The 20,095-nt window shown below is 40.2% G+C and overlaps 1 protein-coding gene across 5 annotated transcripts in view; it reads left to right on the top strand.

Moving 5' to 3' along the window:
* Positions 1-10,096: 10,096 nt before the first annotated feature.
* gria1a (glutamate receptor, ionotropic, AMPA 1a) overlaps positions 10,097-20,095 on the top strand; it is a 127,513-nt gene continuing 117,514 nt past the window's right edge. For 2 of the 5 annotated variants that reach the window (XM_017698359.2, XM_017698361.2), the window contains exons 1-2: positions 10,099-10,438; positions 10,596-10,730. In XM_017698359.2, coding sequence (XP_017553848.1) covers positions 10,357-10,438; positions 10,596-10,730 — 217 coding nt within the window. In that variant the 5' untranslated portion in view covers positions 10,099-10,356. Of the gene's footprint in view, positions 10,439-10,595; positions 10,731-20,095 lie in introns of all 5 variants that reach the window. The other 3 variants (XR_005130606.1, XM_017698358.2, XM_037540744.1) reach the window with 2 other exon arrangements.

The raw sequence follows: 20,095 nt of genomic DNA, 5'->3' as shown, positions 1-20,095 counted from the left end.
TTTTTTTTTTTTACAAAAATTGTTTATGGCTGTATTGATTAAAAAAAAAAAAACAATATGGTGGGTCCACCAGACCACTGAGAAACAAAAACATTAACACCACACAAGGTTTAGGGTATTTACCTCAAACTTTCATGAAAGATGTTTCTCATTTGGTGGAGACATTTTTCAGAGAGCAAAGAGAGCAAGCATTTCTTGAATTTACCTTCAAGCATTACCTGCTAATCTCATGAAATGTTACTAAACGTGTGATTTTGTGAGTCAAATTAAGATTAAGTCAGTTTTACTTGTCTTTTATAAACCTATTCATGAACTGTGTTTTTGACACTGTGTTTCAATGGGTTCACCCTCAGGTAGCAAACTTTGCTAGCTAACATCTCTGAAGAATATCAGGTTTTTATACCTAGTTCATTTTCTAAAGTCCACATCAGAGGATGGATGTGACGGAGACCTTAGTGTAGTGGAAAAAAATATTGAAATTGACATTTAGTAAATAACATAGTGAAATAACAAACGTAATGCATTAGCTAATAGTGCAGTAAAAAAAAACATCCATATGAAGTAAGTGAGCTGCAGCACAGGGTTTAACAGTTTGGGAAATGTCACACACCCTCAGCTGAAATAAGGATTTTGAATGGTTTGACCTGCTGTCTGTTCGAGTCTATAGGTTCGCGCTCTGTGTGGTTTAGGGAGAGAGGAGATTTTTTTTCTTTTGCAATGTCAGTGAAAAGTCATGTCAGAAAGTAATGAGTTGTTGCCCCAGTACTTCAAAAGTGGTTTGCCCATAACCTGCTCACCCCTGTGGTCCTGGTGGCCCTAAACGCCATGCAGATCACGCACACATTTTACACAGTCCACCTACAGATGTTTTCCCTACAGATATTTATCTGTAGTGTGACTTACCTGTGTCCCTTAATGATCAGTATCAAATATGTGTCATCTCTCTCTGCACTACCTTTCAGTGTTTACAGATATGAAATTCAACCTTGTTGAACCTAATATCTCTCTCTCTCTCTCTCTCTCTCTCTCTCGCGCTCTCTCTCTCTCTCTCTCGCGCTCGCGCTCTCTCTCTCTCTCTCTCTCTCTCGCTCTCTCTCTCGCTCTCGCTCTCTCTCTCTCTCTCTCTCTCTCTCTCTCTCTCTCTCTCTCTCTCGCGCTGTCTTTCAGAATCAGAATCCATATTCCCATTACCTCAGAGTGGTGTCCTTCTTGTCTTGTTGCCTCCCCTGTTCTGAATCCCTAAAAGCAGCACAACACATGGCCGACGCTGTGGCACACGAGTTCATAGGTATTCACAATATTTCCGTTTGCCCAGAGGGAATTCATCATGAGGCCGGCGATTATAATTTGTTCCCCCCGAAATTTGTCATGTCTCTGTGCGGGGGTGCTTGATGTTGTGGAACCAGGCGAAGTATCGACTCCATCAATCAGCATTACCGTGGTAACATTCTGAGAGCCCTACATCCCGCCGTAGGCAGCAGAATGGAAAGGCAATTACGCAAGGAGCATGGGGGAGAGAGAGTTAGGACAGACAGAGAGAGAGAGAGAAATGGACAAGACCTGGATATGCACGTGTGAAATAACATTTTATTGCTTTTTTCATCAGCTTGCATATGTGTACGAATTAATATGCGTGCGCGTGTGTGTGTGTGTAGCTTATTTGTTGCTGCAGTTTGTGTTACTCACCCTTTAGCCCAGTCTATGCAACATAACCGCTAATACTACCATGTCAATGTCACTGCAGTGATGACAATCTGTGGTGAACAAAGGAGGCTGGGGGGGTTAACTAAAACTACAAAGTTCACCTATACGGAAAGTGGACCTGATAAAATGGACAATAAGTATGCATGTATATATGTGTGCATGTCTTTCAGTTGGTAGTTTTTAATAATTAAATCTAAAGCTAAGTGCCAGTCACTGACAGATTGGCTCAAAAATCTGCTCTCTCTGATATATTGTTTTCTGGCCTAAATTAATATCATTAATACAATTATAAAACCACTTTACATAGACATGGCCACAACGTAAAACCCATCTCTCGTACCAGTTTCGCATGTCCTTGAGCAACAGCCTGTAACTAAATGCCAGTTTGTTTATTTGGAGCCAGTTGTGGCTCTGGGTAAAAGCACTCTCCTGCTTTATCTATGGAGGGAAAAAAGGGCTGCAATCGATCACAAAGACGACTAATTAAGCCGCACGTCAATGGAACATCACAATTAAGACACAGAGTTGAAAATTAAGCATGCGTCCCTGTTTCGCATTGATTTCCAGCATCCAGGCATCAGTCCAATGAGGCGCCTGGTGCCAGCTCACTGACTGTCAGTCAACAAGTGCTGCTGCAGTAAGCCCAAGAGGAAATGATGAAATATCTAATAGCGTTGTGTGTTGGTCCATCTTAATGTACATCAAACATGAATCTTCCTTTTTATGTAAGCTGTAGGAGGTAAATAATCTTTCATTTCATGTTCTCCTGCTTCACCTGCTTCTTCCCTTGTGAGCAAAATGATCACTTATAAGCTACAATTGGAATTCCAGCAGGGCATAATGTGACTGATTTGAAATTTTTCATCTTTATATGATTAATGAAAGACATTGATGATGAAAATCTAAATATAGTCCACACTAATAGCCATATAGTGAGATATGAGTAAGGCTGTATTGGCATATTTTATTTCAGGTTCATCAATGCAGTATGTTCATGTCTTACTTAAATGACAGACTGTTATAGCTTAGAGCAAAAACTTAGAGCTGGCACATGACTGATAATGTTCCAAGAATCAGCTCACTAAGCAGGGAATTAGGCTTTTGGTTCCGTGACAGCAGTTAACATCCTTTGGTGGTAGCATTAATAATGTAGCTGAGCAGAGAACATGCAGCACAGTCTTCATGGAGAGAACATGAAGCATGTACATTATGCAGAATGTGTTAGGAAAGATATCTAGTCTCAGTTTGCAATTCCCAAGATACACGGTTTCCCCACATAAATCCCAGTGGTACAGCTTCTCCATCTGAATGGAACAAGCCTTGATATTATAACTGAAATTCTGAGAGTAGATGAGAATAGATCTCCCCCCCTCCATACTCAGTTTAAAATGAGTAACAGACACCTTGCTTCTGATTGCTGCCAATACACTCTACCTCTACATGCATGTGTAGAGATTGCATTTCTGATTTGGTCGTACCATTAACGATTATTTTAATTAACAATTTTAGGAGTTAATTAAGGTTACAAGCAAGGTAGAGTAATTTTGTGAGATTGATTTATATCATAGCTGTTCGCCTAAAATCTTGTACATCCATAATGGTAACTTTACAAGAGAAAGAACTAAAAACACAGTTTTAACTTTCAATGGAAGTTAATATAAGGGACTTATATTAATATAAGGGACACGTAATTTTGGACCATTTTTATTGGTCCAGCATCATGAAATTTTCACACAATGTAAACAGCAGCTGATATTTTCAAATTATGTCAAATGAATACAAAATTATACAAGGTTTGGTTCAGCAGTGCTGATAATTCATTCATTTATGAGAGTTCTATATAAATTTGATACCAGTTACTAATATAATCAGTGCCACTCACCAACATCAATTGGCTATAGCCTACCTACAATACTAGCACCACATAAAACTTAAAGATTTCTTTAGTAACTTGGCATTCTTTGTTTACCTTTATATGTCTACATTAACCCCTAAAAGGCCAAGGCCCACCAGCGGGCCCAAAGTTTTATTAAACACCTCTATAACCTAAGAATATCTCTGCCAGATTACATTGAAGCACCTACAGCTACTGAATCATAAGCCTTAGTATGTCTAAACCTGGGATTTTAAGGAGTTAAAATATAAAAGCAAACAATATCATTAACAGGTCTTACATATGTGGTTATTTAGTGTAGGTATATAATAATCGTGTAACATTGTACAATCAAAAGGTAGTCATTATAGCTGTTAGGCATCCTACAGCCCAAAACCTGAAATATATAAAAAACAGAAATATACTGGTAAATTTTCTTAGATTTTTTTAATGGAGTAGATCCTTCTACTTTGTAAACTTAAAGAAGTTCTTGTAGAAATTATTTGAAACATGTTTCATGTTTTATTTTTAGCTGTTCAGCTCCATTTACCACCTTCACTAATAGGGAGTGATTAGATGGCCAAATTCAGGTGCTGAGCCCATCAGGCCCATTTCATGGCCCACCCCATTTTCCCTCGCCCTCCAATCCAATCATCTGCTGCTAGAGTCTTTTCAGCACTTTAGCAGCACACACAGATATATTTTTGTCAAAAGATGTCCCTGGGTGATTTTTAAAAGATACCCGATTCCATAACAGAGTAGAGGGTGTTGTTTTTTACCCATCTCTGAAGACAAAAGCTGTCAGATACGTGTTTGTCTGTGTGGTAAACTTATGTGTTTTCCAAAGACACCTGTTTCCAACATTTGCTAAAAGGTCAGTAATTATGATCACATTCATATTTATTAACATGAGTTAGTTGACATTAGTGGTGTGACTCCACATGTGATGCTGTGCGGATTGTTAGGCTGAGACCAACTTGAGTAAGTTACTGTTTTAACCACGTTATCTATGTAGTAAGTTAACTTTAGTAAATATAAATATTGAAAAAACAGCAAACTTAAAAACCCAAACTGTAAAGCATCCTAACTAAAGCATACTGCCACAGCAGGCATGGAAAAAAATGTTCTACCATTTATGTCTTACTTCTGACAATAATTCACAGGTCACTGATGATAAGCACGATGCAACTTTCTTATTTGTTTTTGGTGGCTGACATTTCATATTTGCTTTTGGAAATAGGCATCCTCTACTCCACCAAAGTACTGGGTCTCACTTTTACAGACCTTCCCAGCACAACTTTTGTGGTTCATTGCATTCAAAATACATTCAAAGAAATGCAAGCTTGTTGCTGAAAACCTGAAAGCTTGACCAAAGTAATGGAATGATTGATGAGCAGTGATAAGTGGAGAAAATGAAGATACAGAGAGCATCATTAATATGATCAGCCATAACACCACAACAAATTATTTTTTTTTCCTTGTGCCGCTAGTTAAGTTCCCAGCATGTGTCAAAACAGCCATTTAGATTCTCTCCTAATTAATCGTGGGAGCCCCCTAATGGCTCAGATCCCTGAGCTCATGCCCATAAGACCAATCGGATGCTCCAGGCCTGCCCAGCAGTTACGTCAGTGATTGCATCCTCCTGAAATGACTGTGTTGCATTTTGGGATGCAGTGTACCACAAAAATAGCTCTGGTTGTGTAAAGGCATATTTGTCCAGTATATCGTCTTAATATCTTCTACATACTAGAGACATTCATGTTGGTCACATTCTGCATACTACCTACTATTGTTGGGCACAGTCAATGCATGAGCAGTATGTAGTCAGTTATTTCTAACACCATTGCCCTCTGCATCAGCACACTGATGACATCACAGTCTTGGAGGAGCACTGCAAGGCTTGGAGTGCCATTGGGACAGGGTTAATGTCTCATGCAGCAATACATGACAGTACAGAAAGAAAGTGCGTTATGATTATTAATTCAGGTTACTTTACTGCGCTGTGTGGAAACTCATGTTTATACTACTACTCTTGTTTATACTACTCACAAGCATATACTACTCTCCTTGTTTCAGACCCACATGCTATTTTCCACACATTAATCCAGAGTTCTCTTCATAATTCCACAGTAATGTTTGTAATCCACCTCCTCTCCTCTCAAGGAGTCACTGCGGACTGCCATTATCTGTGGTTCGTCATCCGTGCCCTGTGCCTCCTAAATTGAAAACACAAGTAAAACACTTCTTTCCCCCACTCTGCATGCCTGTAATCGCTTAAATTTCATTGTCTGCGAAAATATGCTAATGCACTTCGCTGTTTTGCGTGAAACAATAATAAGGAGAAAAGCAATTTTACCATTAGCCAGAGGAACGAAATTGCCTGAGTCTGATAAATGAGCTTATCCTTAATCCTAATTGTGTCAAAGGCAGGATTTACTACCTCCCTCCACAAACAAGTGTGGAGGTTTTATATCGTAATGTGGATTGCAATTACTCCCACGTGCAAATCAGAGGTTCAGCACAACCTTATAGTTGAACTCCTGAAGCAGTGTTACTATGTGTGTTCCTGAGGGGGATAATTGCAAAAGCACTACACAGCATGGCTTAATGCTGAATGATAATCCATGGCCATGTACTTTCAGTGGCAGTTCATGGCAGCAACATTTCAATGGGATTATGTACAGTATTTCCTGCAGTCCTGCTACCTACACATGCTTTTGCTGATGTGACAAATGCTCACCCACATTTAATACTTGCTATTTGGTGACATAAGGTCTGTAGCTGGCATACTTTCCGCTGGAACTGGTGCATAATCTAAATCACACTGAAATTGCGCTGGTGCATTAATCATTTACATTTACATTTACAGCATTTAGCAGACGCTCTTATCCAGAGCAACTTACAAGAAGTACCTTGTCTATCTAGAGAAAATATCTTTGCTAGTTACCAATAGGTTAGAGAGAAAGACAGTCCTGAGCTCAGATACTGCTAGAAACAAAAAGTCACTGTTTTCTACACAGAGAAAAAGAACAGAGTTGAACACAGAACTCTGAGCTCAGATACTGCTAGAAACAAAAAGTCACTGTTTTCTGCACAGAGAAAAAGAACAGTGTTGAACACAGAACTCTGAGCTCAGATACTGCTAGAAGCAAAAAGTCACTGTTTGTTTTCTACACAGAGAAAAAGAACAGAGTTGAACACAGAACTCTGTACAATATAATACAATACAATACACTACAATAAAAAACTACAATACACAGTGTAATACAATAAAATACAATATATAAGTGCAGCACAATATATTGCAATCGATACTTAATTAAATGCTCATTTAAGTGCTGTGTAAAGAAGGATCAGGCGCGTGGAAGACAATCGGGTCAAGCCGAGCTGTACTCGAAGCTCGAAGGGCTCGTGGTACAGTTTGAGATTTCACCATTGCCATCAAGTAGGTAGGGGCTGGTCCATTTTGGCTTTGTAGGCAAGCATTAGGGTTTTAAATCTATTATGTGCAGCTACAGGAAGCCAGTGAAGGGAAAGCAACAGTGGGGTGACGTGGCTGAACTTGGGGAGATTGAATATGAGCCATGCTGCCGCATTCTGGATGACTTGCAGAGGCTTGATGGCCTGCATGGGAAGACCAGCCAAGAGCGAGTTGCAGTAGTCAAGCCTTGAGATGACAAGAGACTGCACTAACACCTGGGTCGGCCTCTCAGATGAGGAAGGGTCAGATCCTACAGCTGTTGTACATCTACATGTGTAGATATCTGTATGACCGAGTTAGGTTTGTGATGTGAGTCGAGAACGATAACTGGCCGTCCAGAATCACCACAAGACTTCTTGCCTCTACAGATGGAACAATCAGAGAGTTCTCGAATGAGATGGCAAGTTTATGATGAGGACCTGTAGTTGCAGGGATGAATATCAGCTCAGTCTTTATAGGATTGAGCTCAGGTGGTGAGCTGCCATCCATGAAGAGATGTCAGACAGACATGCCGAGATGTGACTAGAAACCTGTGTGTCAGAGGGTGAGAAAGAAAGCATTAGTTGAGTGTCATCAGCATAAGTGATAAGAGAAGCCATGAGAAGATATTACATCACCAAGAGAGCTAGTGTAAAGAGAAAAGAGAAGAGGACTCAGCACCGAGCCTTGTGGGACACCAGTGGAGAGCCTGCATGGAGAGGTGGTGAGCCCTCTCCACGTTAGCTGATAAGAACGATCCTCCAGATAGGACTTGAACCACTTCCATGCATAGCCAGTAATTCCAAGGTTGGTGAGGACATCCAGAAGGATTGTGTGGTTGACCATGTCAAAAGCTGCTGAGAGATCAAGAAGAATCAGGACAGATGACATGATCTTGCTGATTGGAGCTTCTCTGTCACTGCTATGAGAACAGTTTCCATACATATTCAACAAATATATTTAGCAAGTGAAGGAGAAATGCCACAGAACTTGTTCTGATTGATCAAATGTGATGCAAATTTGTATAGTTATATCTTTGAAGACTGCTAGGATAGGCTCCAGAATGATAAACGGCTTAGAAGGTGTTTGTGTGGGATGCACATGTAACAGTAAAATAAAATCAAATTGTAATCAGATTTTCTACTGTTCTATTAAACATCGATGTGAGCCATGAGGCCTCTTTCTGTTATTATGCTTCTAAACTGTGTCATTTCTTCTTTTTATTAGACATTCAAGATTATTGCACATTTAAAAAAAAAAAACATTTGAAAAAATATCTCTAATTCAGCTTTTTAATTAAAATTCTACCTTTTTTGTATGTCTTTTTAAAATTTTGTCTGTTATTGTCAGTATAATTTAATGAAAACTTTTAGCTTTCATTTATTCTACTCTTTTATTCTTATTTCTTAGCTTATTCCTTTATCAGTTTTGCTAGTTAGTTGTATTATTATTACTGTTATTCTTATTCTTCTTATTATGTGATAATATTTTATAGATTTTTGCTCAGGTAATTTCAGTAAACATATTTGTGGACCAAAAATTAAACTCAGAAATTAAAAATCAGAAATCTTGACACATTTTCCTTCGGCAGACATTTTGCAGGGTGGGTCTCTGAGCACTTTCATTCAATGAGAGTTGGGGGTGGTGGGAATAGGAGGGGAAAAAATAACTGATAAGAAAATAATAATTTTATTCTTTTAAATGATATGATATAAAGAATGATGTGAAATATGACCAGGGCCATTTTCTAAAAAATTCATTTTCATTTCATGTTGATTTTAAAACATCAGATAAGGGCATTAACTGTTGGTGCTGTGCCTATAGCGTACATTCACTCTGTCATGGCCATACATTTCTGGGAGCTAATAGTACTACATTTTCTGTGAAGACTAGTGAGATAACCATATCACACTTTTCTTTTTGCAGAGTAAATCTTTGCTCTTTTCCCCACAAAACATTATCTAGCTTACTTTCAGTGATGACTACATCTGGCTTACTGTTGATATCCATGATAACAAATGAGTCATCCATAACCACTAAACACAGTTAAATTCCCAGTGCTGAACTGACACCTACAATGTTTACATAAGTCCAAATGAACACTGTGGGCTAAGAGTCAATTCAACACTGTAGGTGTTCATTCAACACGGGGGGATTTTGCTGTGTACACTCAGCCTCCGGTTAGAGCTGCAGAGATCTGCTGAAGTTGGAGGTGGAACGGAGCACTGAGACGCTGAGACAGATCTGCTAGCCTGTATTGTGAAAAACAAATTAGATGTCAAAAGGGGTTGGTGAACCCCTTTTAAAGTCCCATGTTTGGTGTCTCCTGACTCTCAAGACACTGTTTAACTATATATCAGCAAATACTTGTGTTATAAAGATATTACATCTGAACAGAAGGTCCACATGCAGCACAGAACTTCCAGCATGGTGAACATGTGCAGGCCATGCACAATCAATCCTGCAGTCCAAAAAGTGCTGTAAATTGTAGACTGTGTCTGATATTCTCATGAAAGTACATTCGGAACGATTTTGAAACGGCAAATTGTAGCTGAAATGATATAAGGGTAAAATAAAAAATAGCATTAATACATAATAACGTGGGAAAGGTTTTCAATCTGAAAAACTGTGATTTCTGTCCACTTATTATTTATATACACATATTATATATTTATATGAATCCAGAGCTATTTATGCCCTTGCTATAACACATGCATGTAACAAAGTTAGTATAAGAAGTGTAAGTCCCGAGTAAGAAAACAAAAACCCCTTGCATTTGTACTTTGTGCAAACCAAAAATATGTTGGTTAGGAATAAGTAACGTTTTAAAAGAATGCAAATGTGTCGAGTTATCAATGACGGTATGTGTACATTTATAATACAGCACCTTTCTACCAACAACTTTGCTGCTTTTTACAGTATACGACATAATAATAATAACAGTATAAGAGAAAAGGCATGTCATGCTATTGGTTGAGTTCGGGGGGGAGCGGGGGGGCGGTTGTTGGAGGTGGGGGGGGGACAATATCCTTTTTTTTCACGCGATACTGCGCCCTATGTCGACTGTGTCCGGATGCGCGCGCGTGCGGAGCGGAGCTGCTGTGGAGGAGGCAGGGCTGCAGGAGCGCATGAGCAGCGCGCGGCGCGCACGAGGCTTCAGCTGCTTCTCTCGCTCCTCCTGCACACACCGCGCTGATGCTGCTGGGAGAGCGCTGAGCACGCGAGCTTCGGAGGGCGAGATTTCGTGAAGCACGCGCGACACTCGTACACCCATGCTTGGGACCTGGCCGCGTCTGCCTTCGCCAATGCAAAAGGAAATATGCGGCGAAGCCTCGCTCTGCTGTGCACCGGCTTCCTGGGACTGTGCCTCGCCTCCAGCTTCCCGAGCAATATCAACATAGGTGAGTGAGTGACCGAGTGAGCGGAAGGTCCGAGTTTCTAAAGAGCAGCGTCCATCTGGCTCGTTGAAAGGCTCAGCGGTGTCAGCGGGACACCGTTAAACCCAGCGTCGCGCGTAATAGCTTCATTTTTCTTTGTCGATCTCTCTTTCCCACGCAGGTGGATTGTTCCCTACCGAATCCCACGAATATGAAGTGTTCCGGTTCGCGCTCTCGCACCACCAGGATATTCCCAAACTGGTGCCGCAGGTGGACATGGTGAAGACGGGCAACAGCTTCTCCATGACTTACGCCTGTGAGTACGCGCTGCTTTTGCTTCGAGAACGCGCACGACTGAAAGACTGCGCTACATGCCCTCGCGCTGCTGCTGCGCGAGCAGTTCAAACTTTAGCTGCGCTCCCTGTTGCACATCCTCGGGCTTGCTGTGGTGACCAGTGGGTGCACAAAGCTTCCTTGAGATATAACATAGCAGTGTCCAGGCAGAGGCTAGCCCACCTGTCTGTGGGGGGTTTGTGTGGAAAGAGAAGGTTGTACGAGGCTGAAGTTCCTTTTCTTAGCTTCTTGTTCGAGTATTCCCGTTCCACCTTAAATTTCCAAGGGGCCTGAATGTAACTGCTGCGCCATTTAAGGTGGAACGGGGAAATTTGAATATGAAGCTCACTTGTTTGGAACTGTGAAAGGAAAGTTGCCGTCTAAATGCAAGCGTCTGAACATGACGCAAAAGTGCCTGATGAGTGGAGGCTGGTCTGTTTGTGCTGTGGGGGTCTTTGCAGAGCCGCTTTGTTCAGCCGGTCATTATTCAGCGATTACACTCTGGGCTGCGGTACAGGCGCCTCACTTGGCTCGCATTGTGGCGGTTGAGGCTCCTGATGGCTTTGCTGGAGTAAGATTTCGATTATTGACTCCTTATTGCGGCGGAAGCCGCTGTTCTCCAGCGCTTTGCGGATGGATCAGTTCAGAGCGACTTAAAAGCACCTTCGTGCGTTTGAGGTCAGAGTTAAAACGCCAGCGTGGTGAGATTCATCTTCACAGAGCAGCGCAGATGCGTTAAAGAGGACTTGCTGCTCTCTTAGATCCTTTTTCGGAGCCTACACAGGCTTCTCGCCCTTTTCCTACCTGTTCACCAAGCAGGAGTGTGAGGTCAGTGGGTCTGTGTGGACAAATGATCCAATAAATTGAATAGTCGAGCGCTGTTTTTTTCCCTGTGACTTCAAAATCCAGAGGTTTTGCTCATCCGCATGACGTATATGGCGCAGAAATGCTTTACCTCTGGAGCAGATTCAGAAGAGAAAATCTCAAATTAGGTTTAATCCCCCAACCTTCTCTCTCTCTCTCTCTCTCTCTCTCTCTCTCTCTCTCTCTCTCTCTCTCTCTCTCTTTCTTGCTGTCTCTCTTGCTCTAGCTTTTGCTTGCTCTTTCTTTTTTGCTCTCTCTCTTTCTTGCTCTCTCTTTCTCTGCTCTGTCTTTATTGCTTGCTCGCTTTCACTCTCTTTCTAGCTCTTTCTCCTTTCCTTCTGTCTTCCTTGCTCTCTCTCTCTTGCTCTAGCTTTTTTCTTGCTCTGTCTTTTTTGCGCTCTCTCTCTCTCTCTGTCTCTCTCACTGTACAGTTTGTACATTGTGTGTTAAGATTGATTGATTGTGAAATTAAAAGGAATAGGATAGTTTTGTTGGTGTGGCTGTATTCAGTACAACATTGCCAACAAAAACAACACTGACAGGAAAACTCAATAACAATAAGGACATCAGAACAACAGTAACAAGAGTTGGAAAATCTCACTCTAATTTTCTCTGTCTCTGCTTCTCTGTGTCCTTCAATTTCTCTTTCTCTTTATCCTCTACTTCTTTACTTTCTCATTCTCTGTCTCCTACTCTCTCTCTCTGTATCTCTTCCCAACACTTCTGAGCAACTCAGTTTGAGGTGAAAATGTGGCTGGTTCAACCTTTGCAGAAATGATGAAATTGAAGTGCATGAAAATCTCTTTGAAAAAATATTTTTATTTCTCCATGCTGTGAAAAGAGAGCTCATCAAAGTAGTCGGGAGCTAAACTGTGTGAGTCTTCATGCAGGCCAGTCCCCTGTGTTTATTGCATTAACGCTGTTTAAGGCAGAAAGATCCCGATTTCAGAACACAGCTCGCAGTGTGATGCAGTGTTTAGTGACTAATACAGTGCGTGGACTGTGCTTTTTTTTCTCAAAAGATTCATGAGCTTCTCATGCACAAGCACAGTGACGTAATGGGTTCTATTACTGGGGGGAATAAAAATATAAAGAACTTTAAAGGCCACAGATGTTTATACCCACAGCAATGAAAGAACTGAGCTGATTTTGGTCTTTCAATATTGAAGTGGTTTATTTTTCTTTTTATCTGGAAGCTAGAAAAGCCTGAGCTCTCCGACCTAGTAGCTGTTTGAACGAAACACCCCTAATGCTGTCCTCTCAGTTAAACTAGACAGCTTGGTGCTCATTAAGAAAGCAGTGGTGGTCTGATTCGGTCCTCTTGCTCACCCCCATCCTCACTTTCTTTTCTCTTTGAGAGATATCCTAATTCACTAACCCATTACGCAGTATTGGTTGTGCCCAGAACAATAATGGCATGGAGTTTATAGAGACAATTTGGGGGTCCTTTGCGCTGATGCCATGATTATTTGGGTTGTGACTGGGTGAGCACGGAGTGCTGTGAAGGCATTGACTTTGTTTAGGAGCTGAATGGCCTCTTGTGCCAGGAGCTGAATGCGTGTGTGAAGGCTCCTCTCAGCTGTGAGGGAATTACTCCGCTGAGGAAGGCCGCCTCATCAGCACCTGGCGGGGGACACCAGAGGAGGAAGGGTGAAGGTTATATTAACAGGAGACCAGGAATCCCTGGTTAGCACCTTTTTTCGCTGAAAGACTGGATGTGTGAAAAATGATGGCTGATCTCTGCTTAAAGAGATAGTTAGGCATAAGAAAATCTAATTTAAACTGTTTCACCCTTCTTTTAAATGTCCTCAACCAGCCAAGATATGTTTACTTCTTCAGTTTTGCACTGGAACTATGAGGCTAATGTACATCTGTTTTATATATATATATATATATATATATATATATATATATATATATATTTTTTTTTTTTAGTATACTTATATTTTTAGTATAATATACCTATATTTGCACTAATTTGGATACTTTATTTATTGGTCTCTATATCAGAGTGTGTCATTATTGCCATGGGGGATTGCTAATTGTTTACATATTGCATGCTGGGTATTGTAGTGAGAGAACATTGATGGATTAAAATGTGAAAAGAACATTACAGAATAAGAACACAACAAATAACATATGAAATTTCATTATATGTTTTAGACTAGAATGCTTCTTAATTGTACACCTTGTTTGGAAATGTTTGTTGCTGATATTTAATGTAATGTAAAGTTGTGTGAACACAAGGTCAGTAAGCTTAGTTTCCAGAAAGTTGACTTTTTAATATCAAGGGTTCCTTCCCAGTATGTTACTTGTTGAACTGAATCACTCACTCCAACCCACCATGGTTCATATCTTTAGACAGAGCTGTGATCGAAAACCTTATGCATGTGGAGAGAAAATATTAGTTGTAATATCCCACAGAGAACAGTCACATTATCCTAATTTGCCACAGAGTGTAATTAAAAAGGCAACTTCATAACCAGCAGTCTCTAATTTCATCCAAGTATCGGAAATTGCCTAATTTGCAGTAGAACTGGCATCACAGTGGCTTAGTTAAGGACTCATGTCAGATCTAGAGACCTAATACTTAGAGAGTAGGTACGCAAACCAAAGGGATTAACTGAATGTTCTTGATATGAATATGAACATAATTTCCTTGTGATGAAAATATTAAATTAGCGCACTTTTTTGCTATAATCTAAAAAAGAATGTAATGTAATTCAAGTAAATTCATGCATCACTTTTTTTGGTGAAAAGATTCTTGCAAAGCTTATTACAATGGCGTAAATGTGAAAAGCTGTAATTTATTCAGCACTATCAACTACCTTGTTGACATTTGGAGGTGTTGCAGGTTTAATGAGGAATGCTCATACTGGATAGATGAGATGCATTAGAGCTGATCAATAGGCTGACCCCTCACAGTAGCTCTCCAGTCAATATCAACTACTCATTCCAAACAGTGACTCAAGTGGACATCTCAGTAGACACACGAGTAGGTATCTGAATAGATCCACAAGTAGGTATCAGAGTAGCTGCCTTCAGGTGCTTTCATATATTGGAGCCTGGATAATAAGCTGTAATATTGGACTATTGCAGAAAGCTTCTTAGTCCAAATTGTCATCATCGTGTGCACATAATAAGGTGGCTTCATCTGAGAAATCAGTTTTAAATCTGTTCTATTGTTTCTCATCTTTTAGCGCCCCATGATGCTAATTGGCTAATTCTCTCTGCCGTTAAGCACTGCATTTGCTTTCCGGAACGTCTAAACCAGTCATTGCACCCACTCACATTGTGAGCACCCGTTTTTGCTTACTTATAACTTCAATTAAGTGATAAACCTTCACGCTCTCCTGCGGTGTCATCTGACATGCTGAGATTGAAGGAAATTGCAAGTAATCACAAGACCCAAACCACCTACCTTCTTTCAGGCGCAGTTCTGAAGAGGTCTCGTGATACTTTGTGGGACTCTTTTTTTTAGTTTATTTTTTTCTAAAAGATCGTTTTAAATATGTATATAACTAGACAAAACCTGCTCTGCTGCTTTTCTCTCCTGTTTCCGTCTTCATCCTAGTAATTTTTCCACTCTGATGTCTCCTGGCTTCTTCTAGTGTTTTGTGTAGGCTTAGACCTGTAGGCCCATTAGCCTTTCGAACTGGTTGGGTGGGCATTAATTGTTTGGGGTGAGGGTGGGAAGATGCTGCAGCACTCTCAGTAATGGGAAATTTGAAATGTGTCATGGGATTTTGATCTGTCGGGCGGCACGGTGATGCGGTGGGTAGCGTTGTTGCCTCACAGCGAGGAGGGCCTGGGTTCGAGTCCCCGGCCAGGTGACCAGGGTCCTCTCTGTGTGGAGTTTGCATGTTCTCCTCGTGTCTGTGTGGGTTTCCTCCAGGTTCTCTGGTTTCCTCCCACAGTCCAAAGACTGCCCAGAGTAAATGTTTTGGTATGTGCATTTCTAGAATATGATTGTTAAATAGCAACAGCTACACATCATCGGCAGGACGGTATGGGGAATCAGCAAGCTACATGTACTATATCATATTGTGGTTCTTGTGGTATTTTTGTAACGGTCCACACATTATGACTTTCAATGCTTGTTTTCAATGAAACTGACAAATAAAGATATAAATAACAGGATGATGATAATAATGAGAGAAAAGAGTTGAAGGAGTGTGTTTTTTGTGACGTAATGTAATGTAGAATTATAATACTTTAATAAACAGAAAATGGAAGCATTAACATATTAATATGAGTCACATTTTAGCCAGATATTAATTTTGCTGTAGCGAAAAGCAGAATCAAGGCTGCGTGTACTGAATTCTGAATTTTGAATACTAGCAGGTACTGTCTACTATTAAATCAAGATAGCTCAATACTCCACATCTTCTGAATTGTCCCATAAAAGCAGCTGAACTGTCCTGCAACTGAACTTTTTAGAACTGCTGACCCTGTGATACATCAGTGTATATAAAATAGTTCTTTTGTTCACTGGGTGTTTTTTTGCCTTCTGGATATTGGATGTGTTGCAGTAAGTTTGCACCTTCACTTTGGATATGATTTGCTCTGGGGAAAGAGATCAAAATGTAGTGGAATTACTGCAAGAACACCAGTGCTTTCTGTGATCAAAGCAAGTATTATAGACGGTTGAATTTAAAAGCAGGATATTAGTAATCTCAGTGTGTGCTGCTTTTCGGAATGAATGTGCGATGGCGGTTGTGCTTGTGTCTGTGTGCGTGTGTGTGTGTGTGTGTGTGTGTCATGCTTGGACTGAGTATGTAGGAGTTGCTGTGGGGGTGTTGTATTACTGTGTCAGAGGAGTCTTTGGGAAAGGCAGTGCCCACAGCAATGCCAGTGCAGGTTTTAAAGGTTTAAAGCTGCTCCATGAGCAACACTCTTAACTGAGGGCCTTCACGCCACAGGCAGAAGAGCAGGAGAGCATGAGGACCAGGCTGGATTTACCCCAAACAAATACACATGCACACCACCAACCAGCCCCTTCTAAAACCCAATCACAGCCCTGCACACCAACAACCAGCAAAAGTACTTGTACAGACCATGATGCAACTAAAGCCAAGTCCAGCCAAGTGTTGAGTGAGGAACAAATTAACCCTTACCTGCCTTACCTGATGTGTCATCTGTGGTACATACAGAGACTTCTTTGAGCTTGTGCACATATTCAGTGCAGATTTAAGATCATTGATTTATTTAATCAGAGTAATGATGAAAGGAAACTAAAGTGTGAAATATACAGTCATCCAGGTACCCCTGTCAAACTATCTGTTTTGTCGATTTTCTAAGTGAAAATAAATGAACATGCCCTCTACAGAGAACATACTTCCGCACATCTTAATGCACAAATGCTGTTTATTTGCAAAATTTAACATATTGGAAACATGTGGCCTGTTCAAAAGTTATAGCACATTGTATTGTTAATGTTTTATTTTTTCCAACAAGTTTAACTTAACAAAGAAATAGAAATATGCACTGCAATTTGTGGGAAAATGCCATCCTAATGATGTTTTTGCAACAAAAAAGCTGTAAGACAATGCAAAACTAATTTAAATGTTTTTTTTTGTTTGTTTTTCTTTCCCAAAAAAGGACTGCAGTTCCAATAATTCATTAAAAAGTCAAACAGGGCAGTGCAGTTTGATTATGATGTTACCCCAAAAACCTTGCATCTCCATTTCTGCCTGTTTTTTGGCAACATTTGAAAAGTCCACTTACCCTTTGCCTTGTGATAAAATTTCATGATGAACCACTTCCTGTTACATTAACTTCCATTACAAGGTACAAACATTTTGTTCTGTAAGTTCATCACAGAACACAGCCTCATTCTGTTCTCTCTCATGATTTCTCTGATGGCCTTTGTGTTTATGTATGTTTAAATGTGAGAGAGATTGTTCATTATGTCTGATACTGTATGAAGTAATCAATATTATTACCAGCTGAATTTGTCACAATGACGAGTAAATACATAATGTGCTTTAGTTGCCAGTGTTTTAGTGGTAGAAAATTGCAATGTATATGTATGGGTGAATATGAGTTGCTGCCTGTAGAGGTTGATGCTTATGCAAATCTTCATGATTACATGACAAAAATAACGATTATGATTTCTGATTCAGGTTATGCTAGGTTGTGGATATAGATCTGACAGAGCATCGGGATTAGGGCTGGGCTACACATGTAATTGCGATTTTTCTGACGGGTAGTGTTACTGTGATGTAAATTGTGTTTATTTTCTATAAATTAAGGTCAGGCCTGTTTCTTTGACCAAGAAGACCAGGTTATCCATTTTTTCTGGATTAAGACTGAACATAGTGGGACAGACTGGCAATTAGTTGTGATTGTGTTGCACATGGCACTTTTGTGGTGGATTGCTACTTATTGATCACCTATAAGCATTTCACAAGCTCACTGTTAAAGGACAAATTGTTGATAATGTTATCAGAATCGGATGCATGGCCCAAGCTGACTTCACAGTCTATGAATATACAATATAAGGTCAACTGTTATTAATATAAGGTCAACTGTGATTCAAATAGTGTTATGTGTGACATTCTAAATAACAGCAAATCAAATGTAATTCCAAAGAGGTGACTAGGGGGCAGTATTTGCTACTTGGTTAAGATTTTGAGCAAAAAGAAAACTCAGAAATGCTCAGTATATGTCTCAGTGTGTGCTAATGTGTTAGTATAGGTTAAAATTATAATTAAATTTTTTATAATTTAAACGAAAAATGCAGGCTTATTTTGCTCTGCTTTAAGTTTTAGCTCAGTTATTCTCGCATCTCCAGCAGGAAACATTTCCAAAAGTAGAGTAGTTCTTTGTAAAATGTCTCTCAATGTTAAATTTTTACTAGGCTCAAGTCAGCTTATCATTCGCCAGCTTCTTGTTTGAATTTTCTGGTGCCACCTTAAATGGTGCAGCAGGCGTTATCTACTAGCTAGCTACTAGCTTGACAAGACTAGTTTATGCGTTGCTATGGTGAGCAGCAGTCTGAGCGACAACCTTCAGGGTTAAAGGGTGAATTAGTACAACCCCAATTCCAATGAAGTTGGGACGTTGTGTAAAACATAAATAAAAACAGAATACAATGATTTGAAAATCCTTTTCAACCTATATTCAATTGAATACACTACAAAGACAAGATATTTAATGTTCAAATGGATAAACTTTATTGTTTTTTGGAAATATTCACTCATTTTGAATTTGATGCCTGCAAAACATTCCAGAGAAGTTGGGATGGGACAACAAAAGGCTGGGAAAGTTGAGGAATGCTCAAAAAACACCTGTTTGGAACATTCCACAGGTGAAAGGTTAATTGGAAACAGGTGACAACAGGCTACAGTAACCGTTGTTACTTAACACAGCTTTAGCAATGTTATCATTTTAACAAAAAGGTGATATACAAGCTGTTAAAGTCCTGTGTATTTACGCTATCAACACAGCTGATTGTGTCAGTAAATTGTAGCAGCCTTGCTATGTTTGTGTTGCACTTTGTTCTTGATTCTCTCCAACTTTCTTAGTCATTTTAGAAGCAGCTTCAGCTTTGTTCATCTAAAAATCCCTCAAATTCATATTTCACAGCTTTCTAGCTCCCTATGAATTATTTTAATCCTCAGAGCTCACTCAAGATTAGCACATTAACATAATTGTATACATTTATATGCTATTACAGTATTGAGACCATTCCAAACTTTCAGACAGTAGAGCATGTGAGGGGTTTGAAGTGGGAGTCTTCCATGGCTGCTACCTTTTCTGATGGTTGAAGCAGGACAGGCTACAAGCCGAGCTGCTGGCTGTGTGTGTATGAGGGTGGAGGATGGTAGAGGACCTGTCATGTCTCCATCTGAGAGACATAGTGAGGCTCCTTCCTCCGTACAGCACTTTACATTAATGAGAGAGAAAAGAGTGTGTGCAGTCACTCTTCACTGTTGTCCTTGCCTCCAGAACATGACAGCTGGGGTTTTCTTGCCGCTGGTGCGTTCTTTAATAAAGTAAAATGCAAGAACAAAGGGTGTAAAGGACTGGGAAAAAGCTGAGGGGATTCTTTTGTCTGACAAGCATGTTGACAGGGAATAATCTGTGTAACAGACTGAAATGTGCACACACGCTCCTGCACACGCAGGAATAAAGTGGAACAAGGTCATCTATCAGCTGCTTGATACTGACTTGGCTTTGCTATCTAGTCCAAAGGACTACTTGACATGTTGCCATGTTAAGTTGCTCAAGTAGCCCAATTAGGATCTCATAAAGAGTCTGCCCCATATAGCCTGAGCGCTCTCTCTCTCACTCTCTCACTCTGATAATGAGGACACATGCGTCGCTCTTGGCAGCCTTCACTATAGGACGACATGAGAATGAGTCTTTAACCCCTACCCCTGCAGATTATCCTGCATATGGAACAGTAATTGTGGGCCCTGCTCCCTGCAGAAGCAAAGTGCTGTCTTCTCTAGTTTTTTTGGGATTGTGAATATTTAT

Source organism: Pygocentrus nattereri, chromosome 8, assembly GCF_015220715.1.
Source record: "Pygocentrus nattereri isolate fPygNat1 chromosome 8, fPygNat1.pri, whole genome shotgun sequence".
Classification (NCBI taxonomy): domain Eukaryota; kingdom Metazoa; phylum Chordata; class Actinopteri; order Characiformes; family Serrasalmidae; genus Pygocentrus; species Pygocentrus nattereri.
The sequence above is the reverse complement of the archived record's forward strand: the minus strand, read 5'-3'. Positions and strand labels throughout refer to the sequence as shown.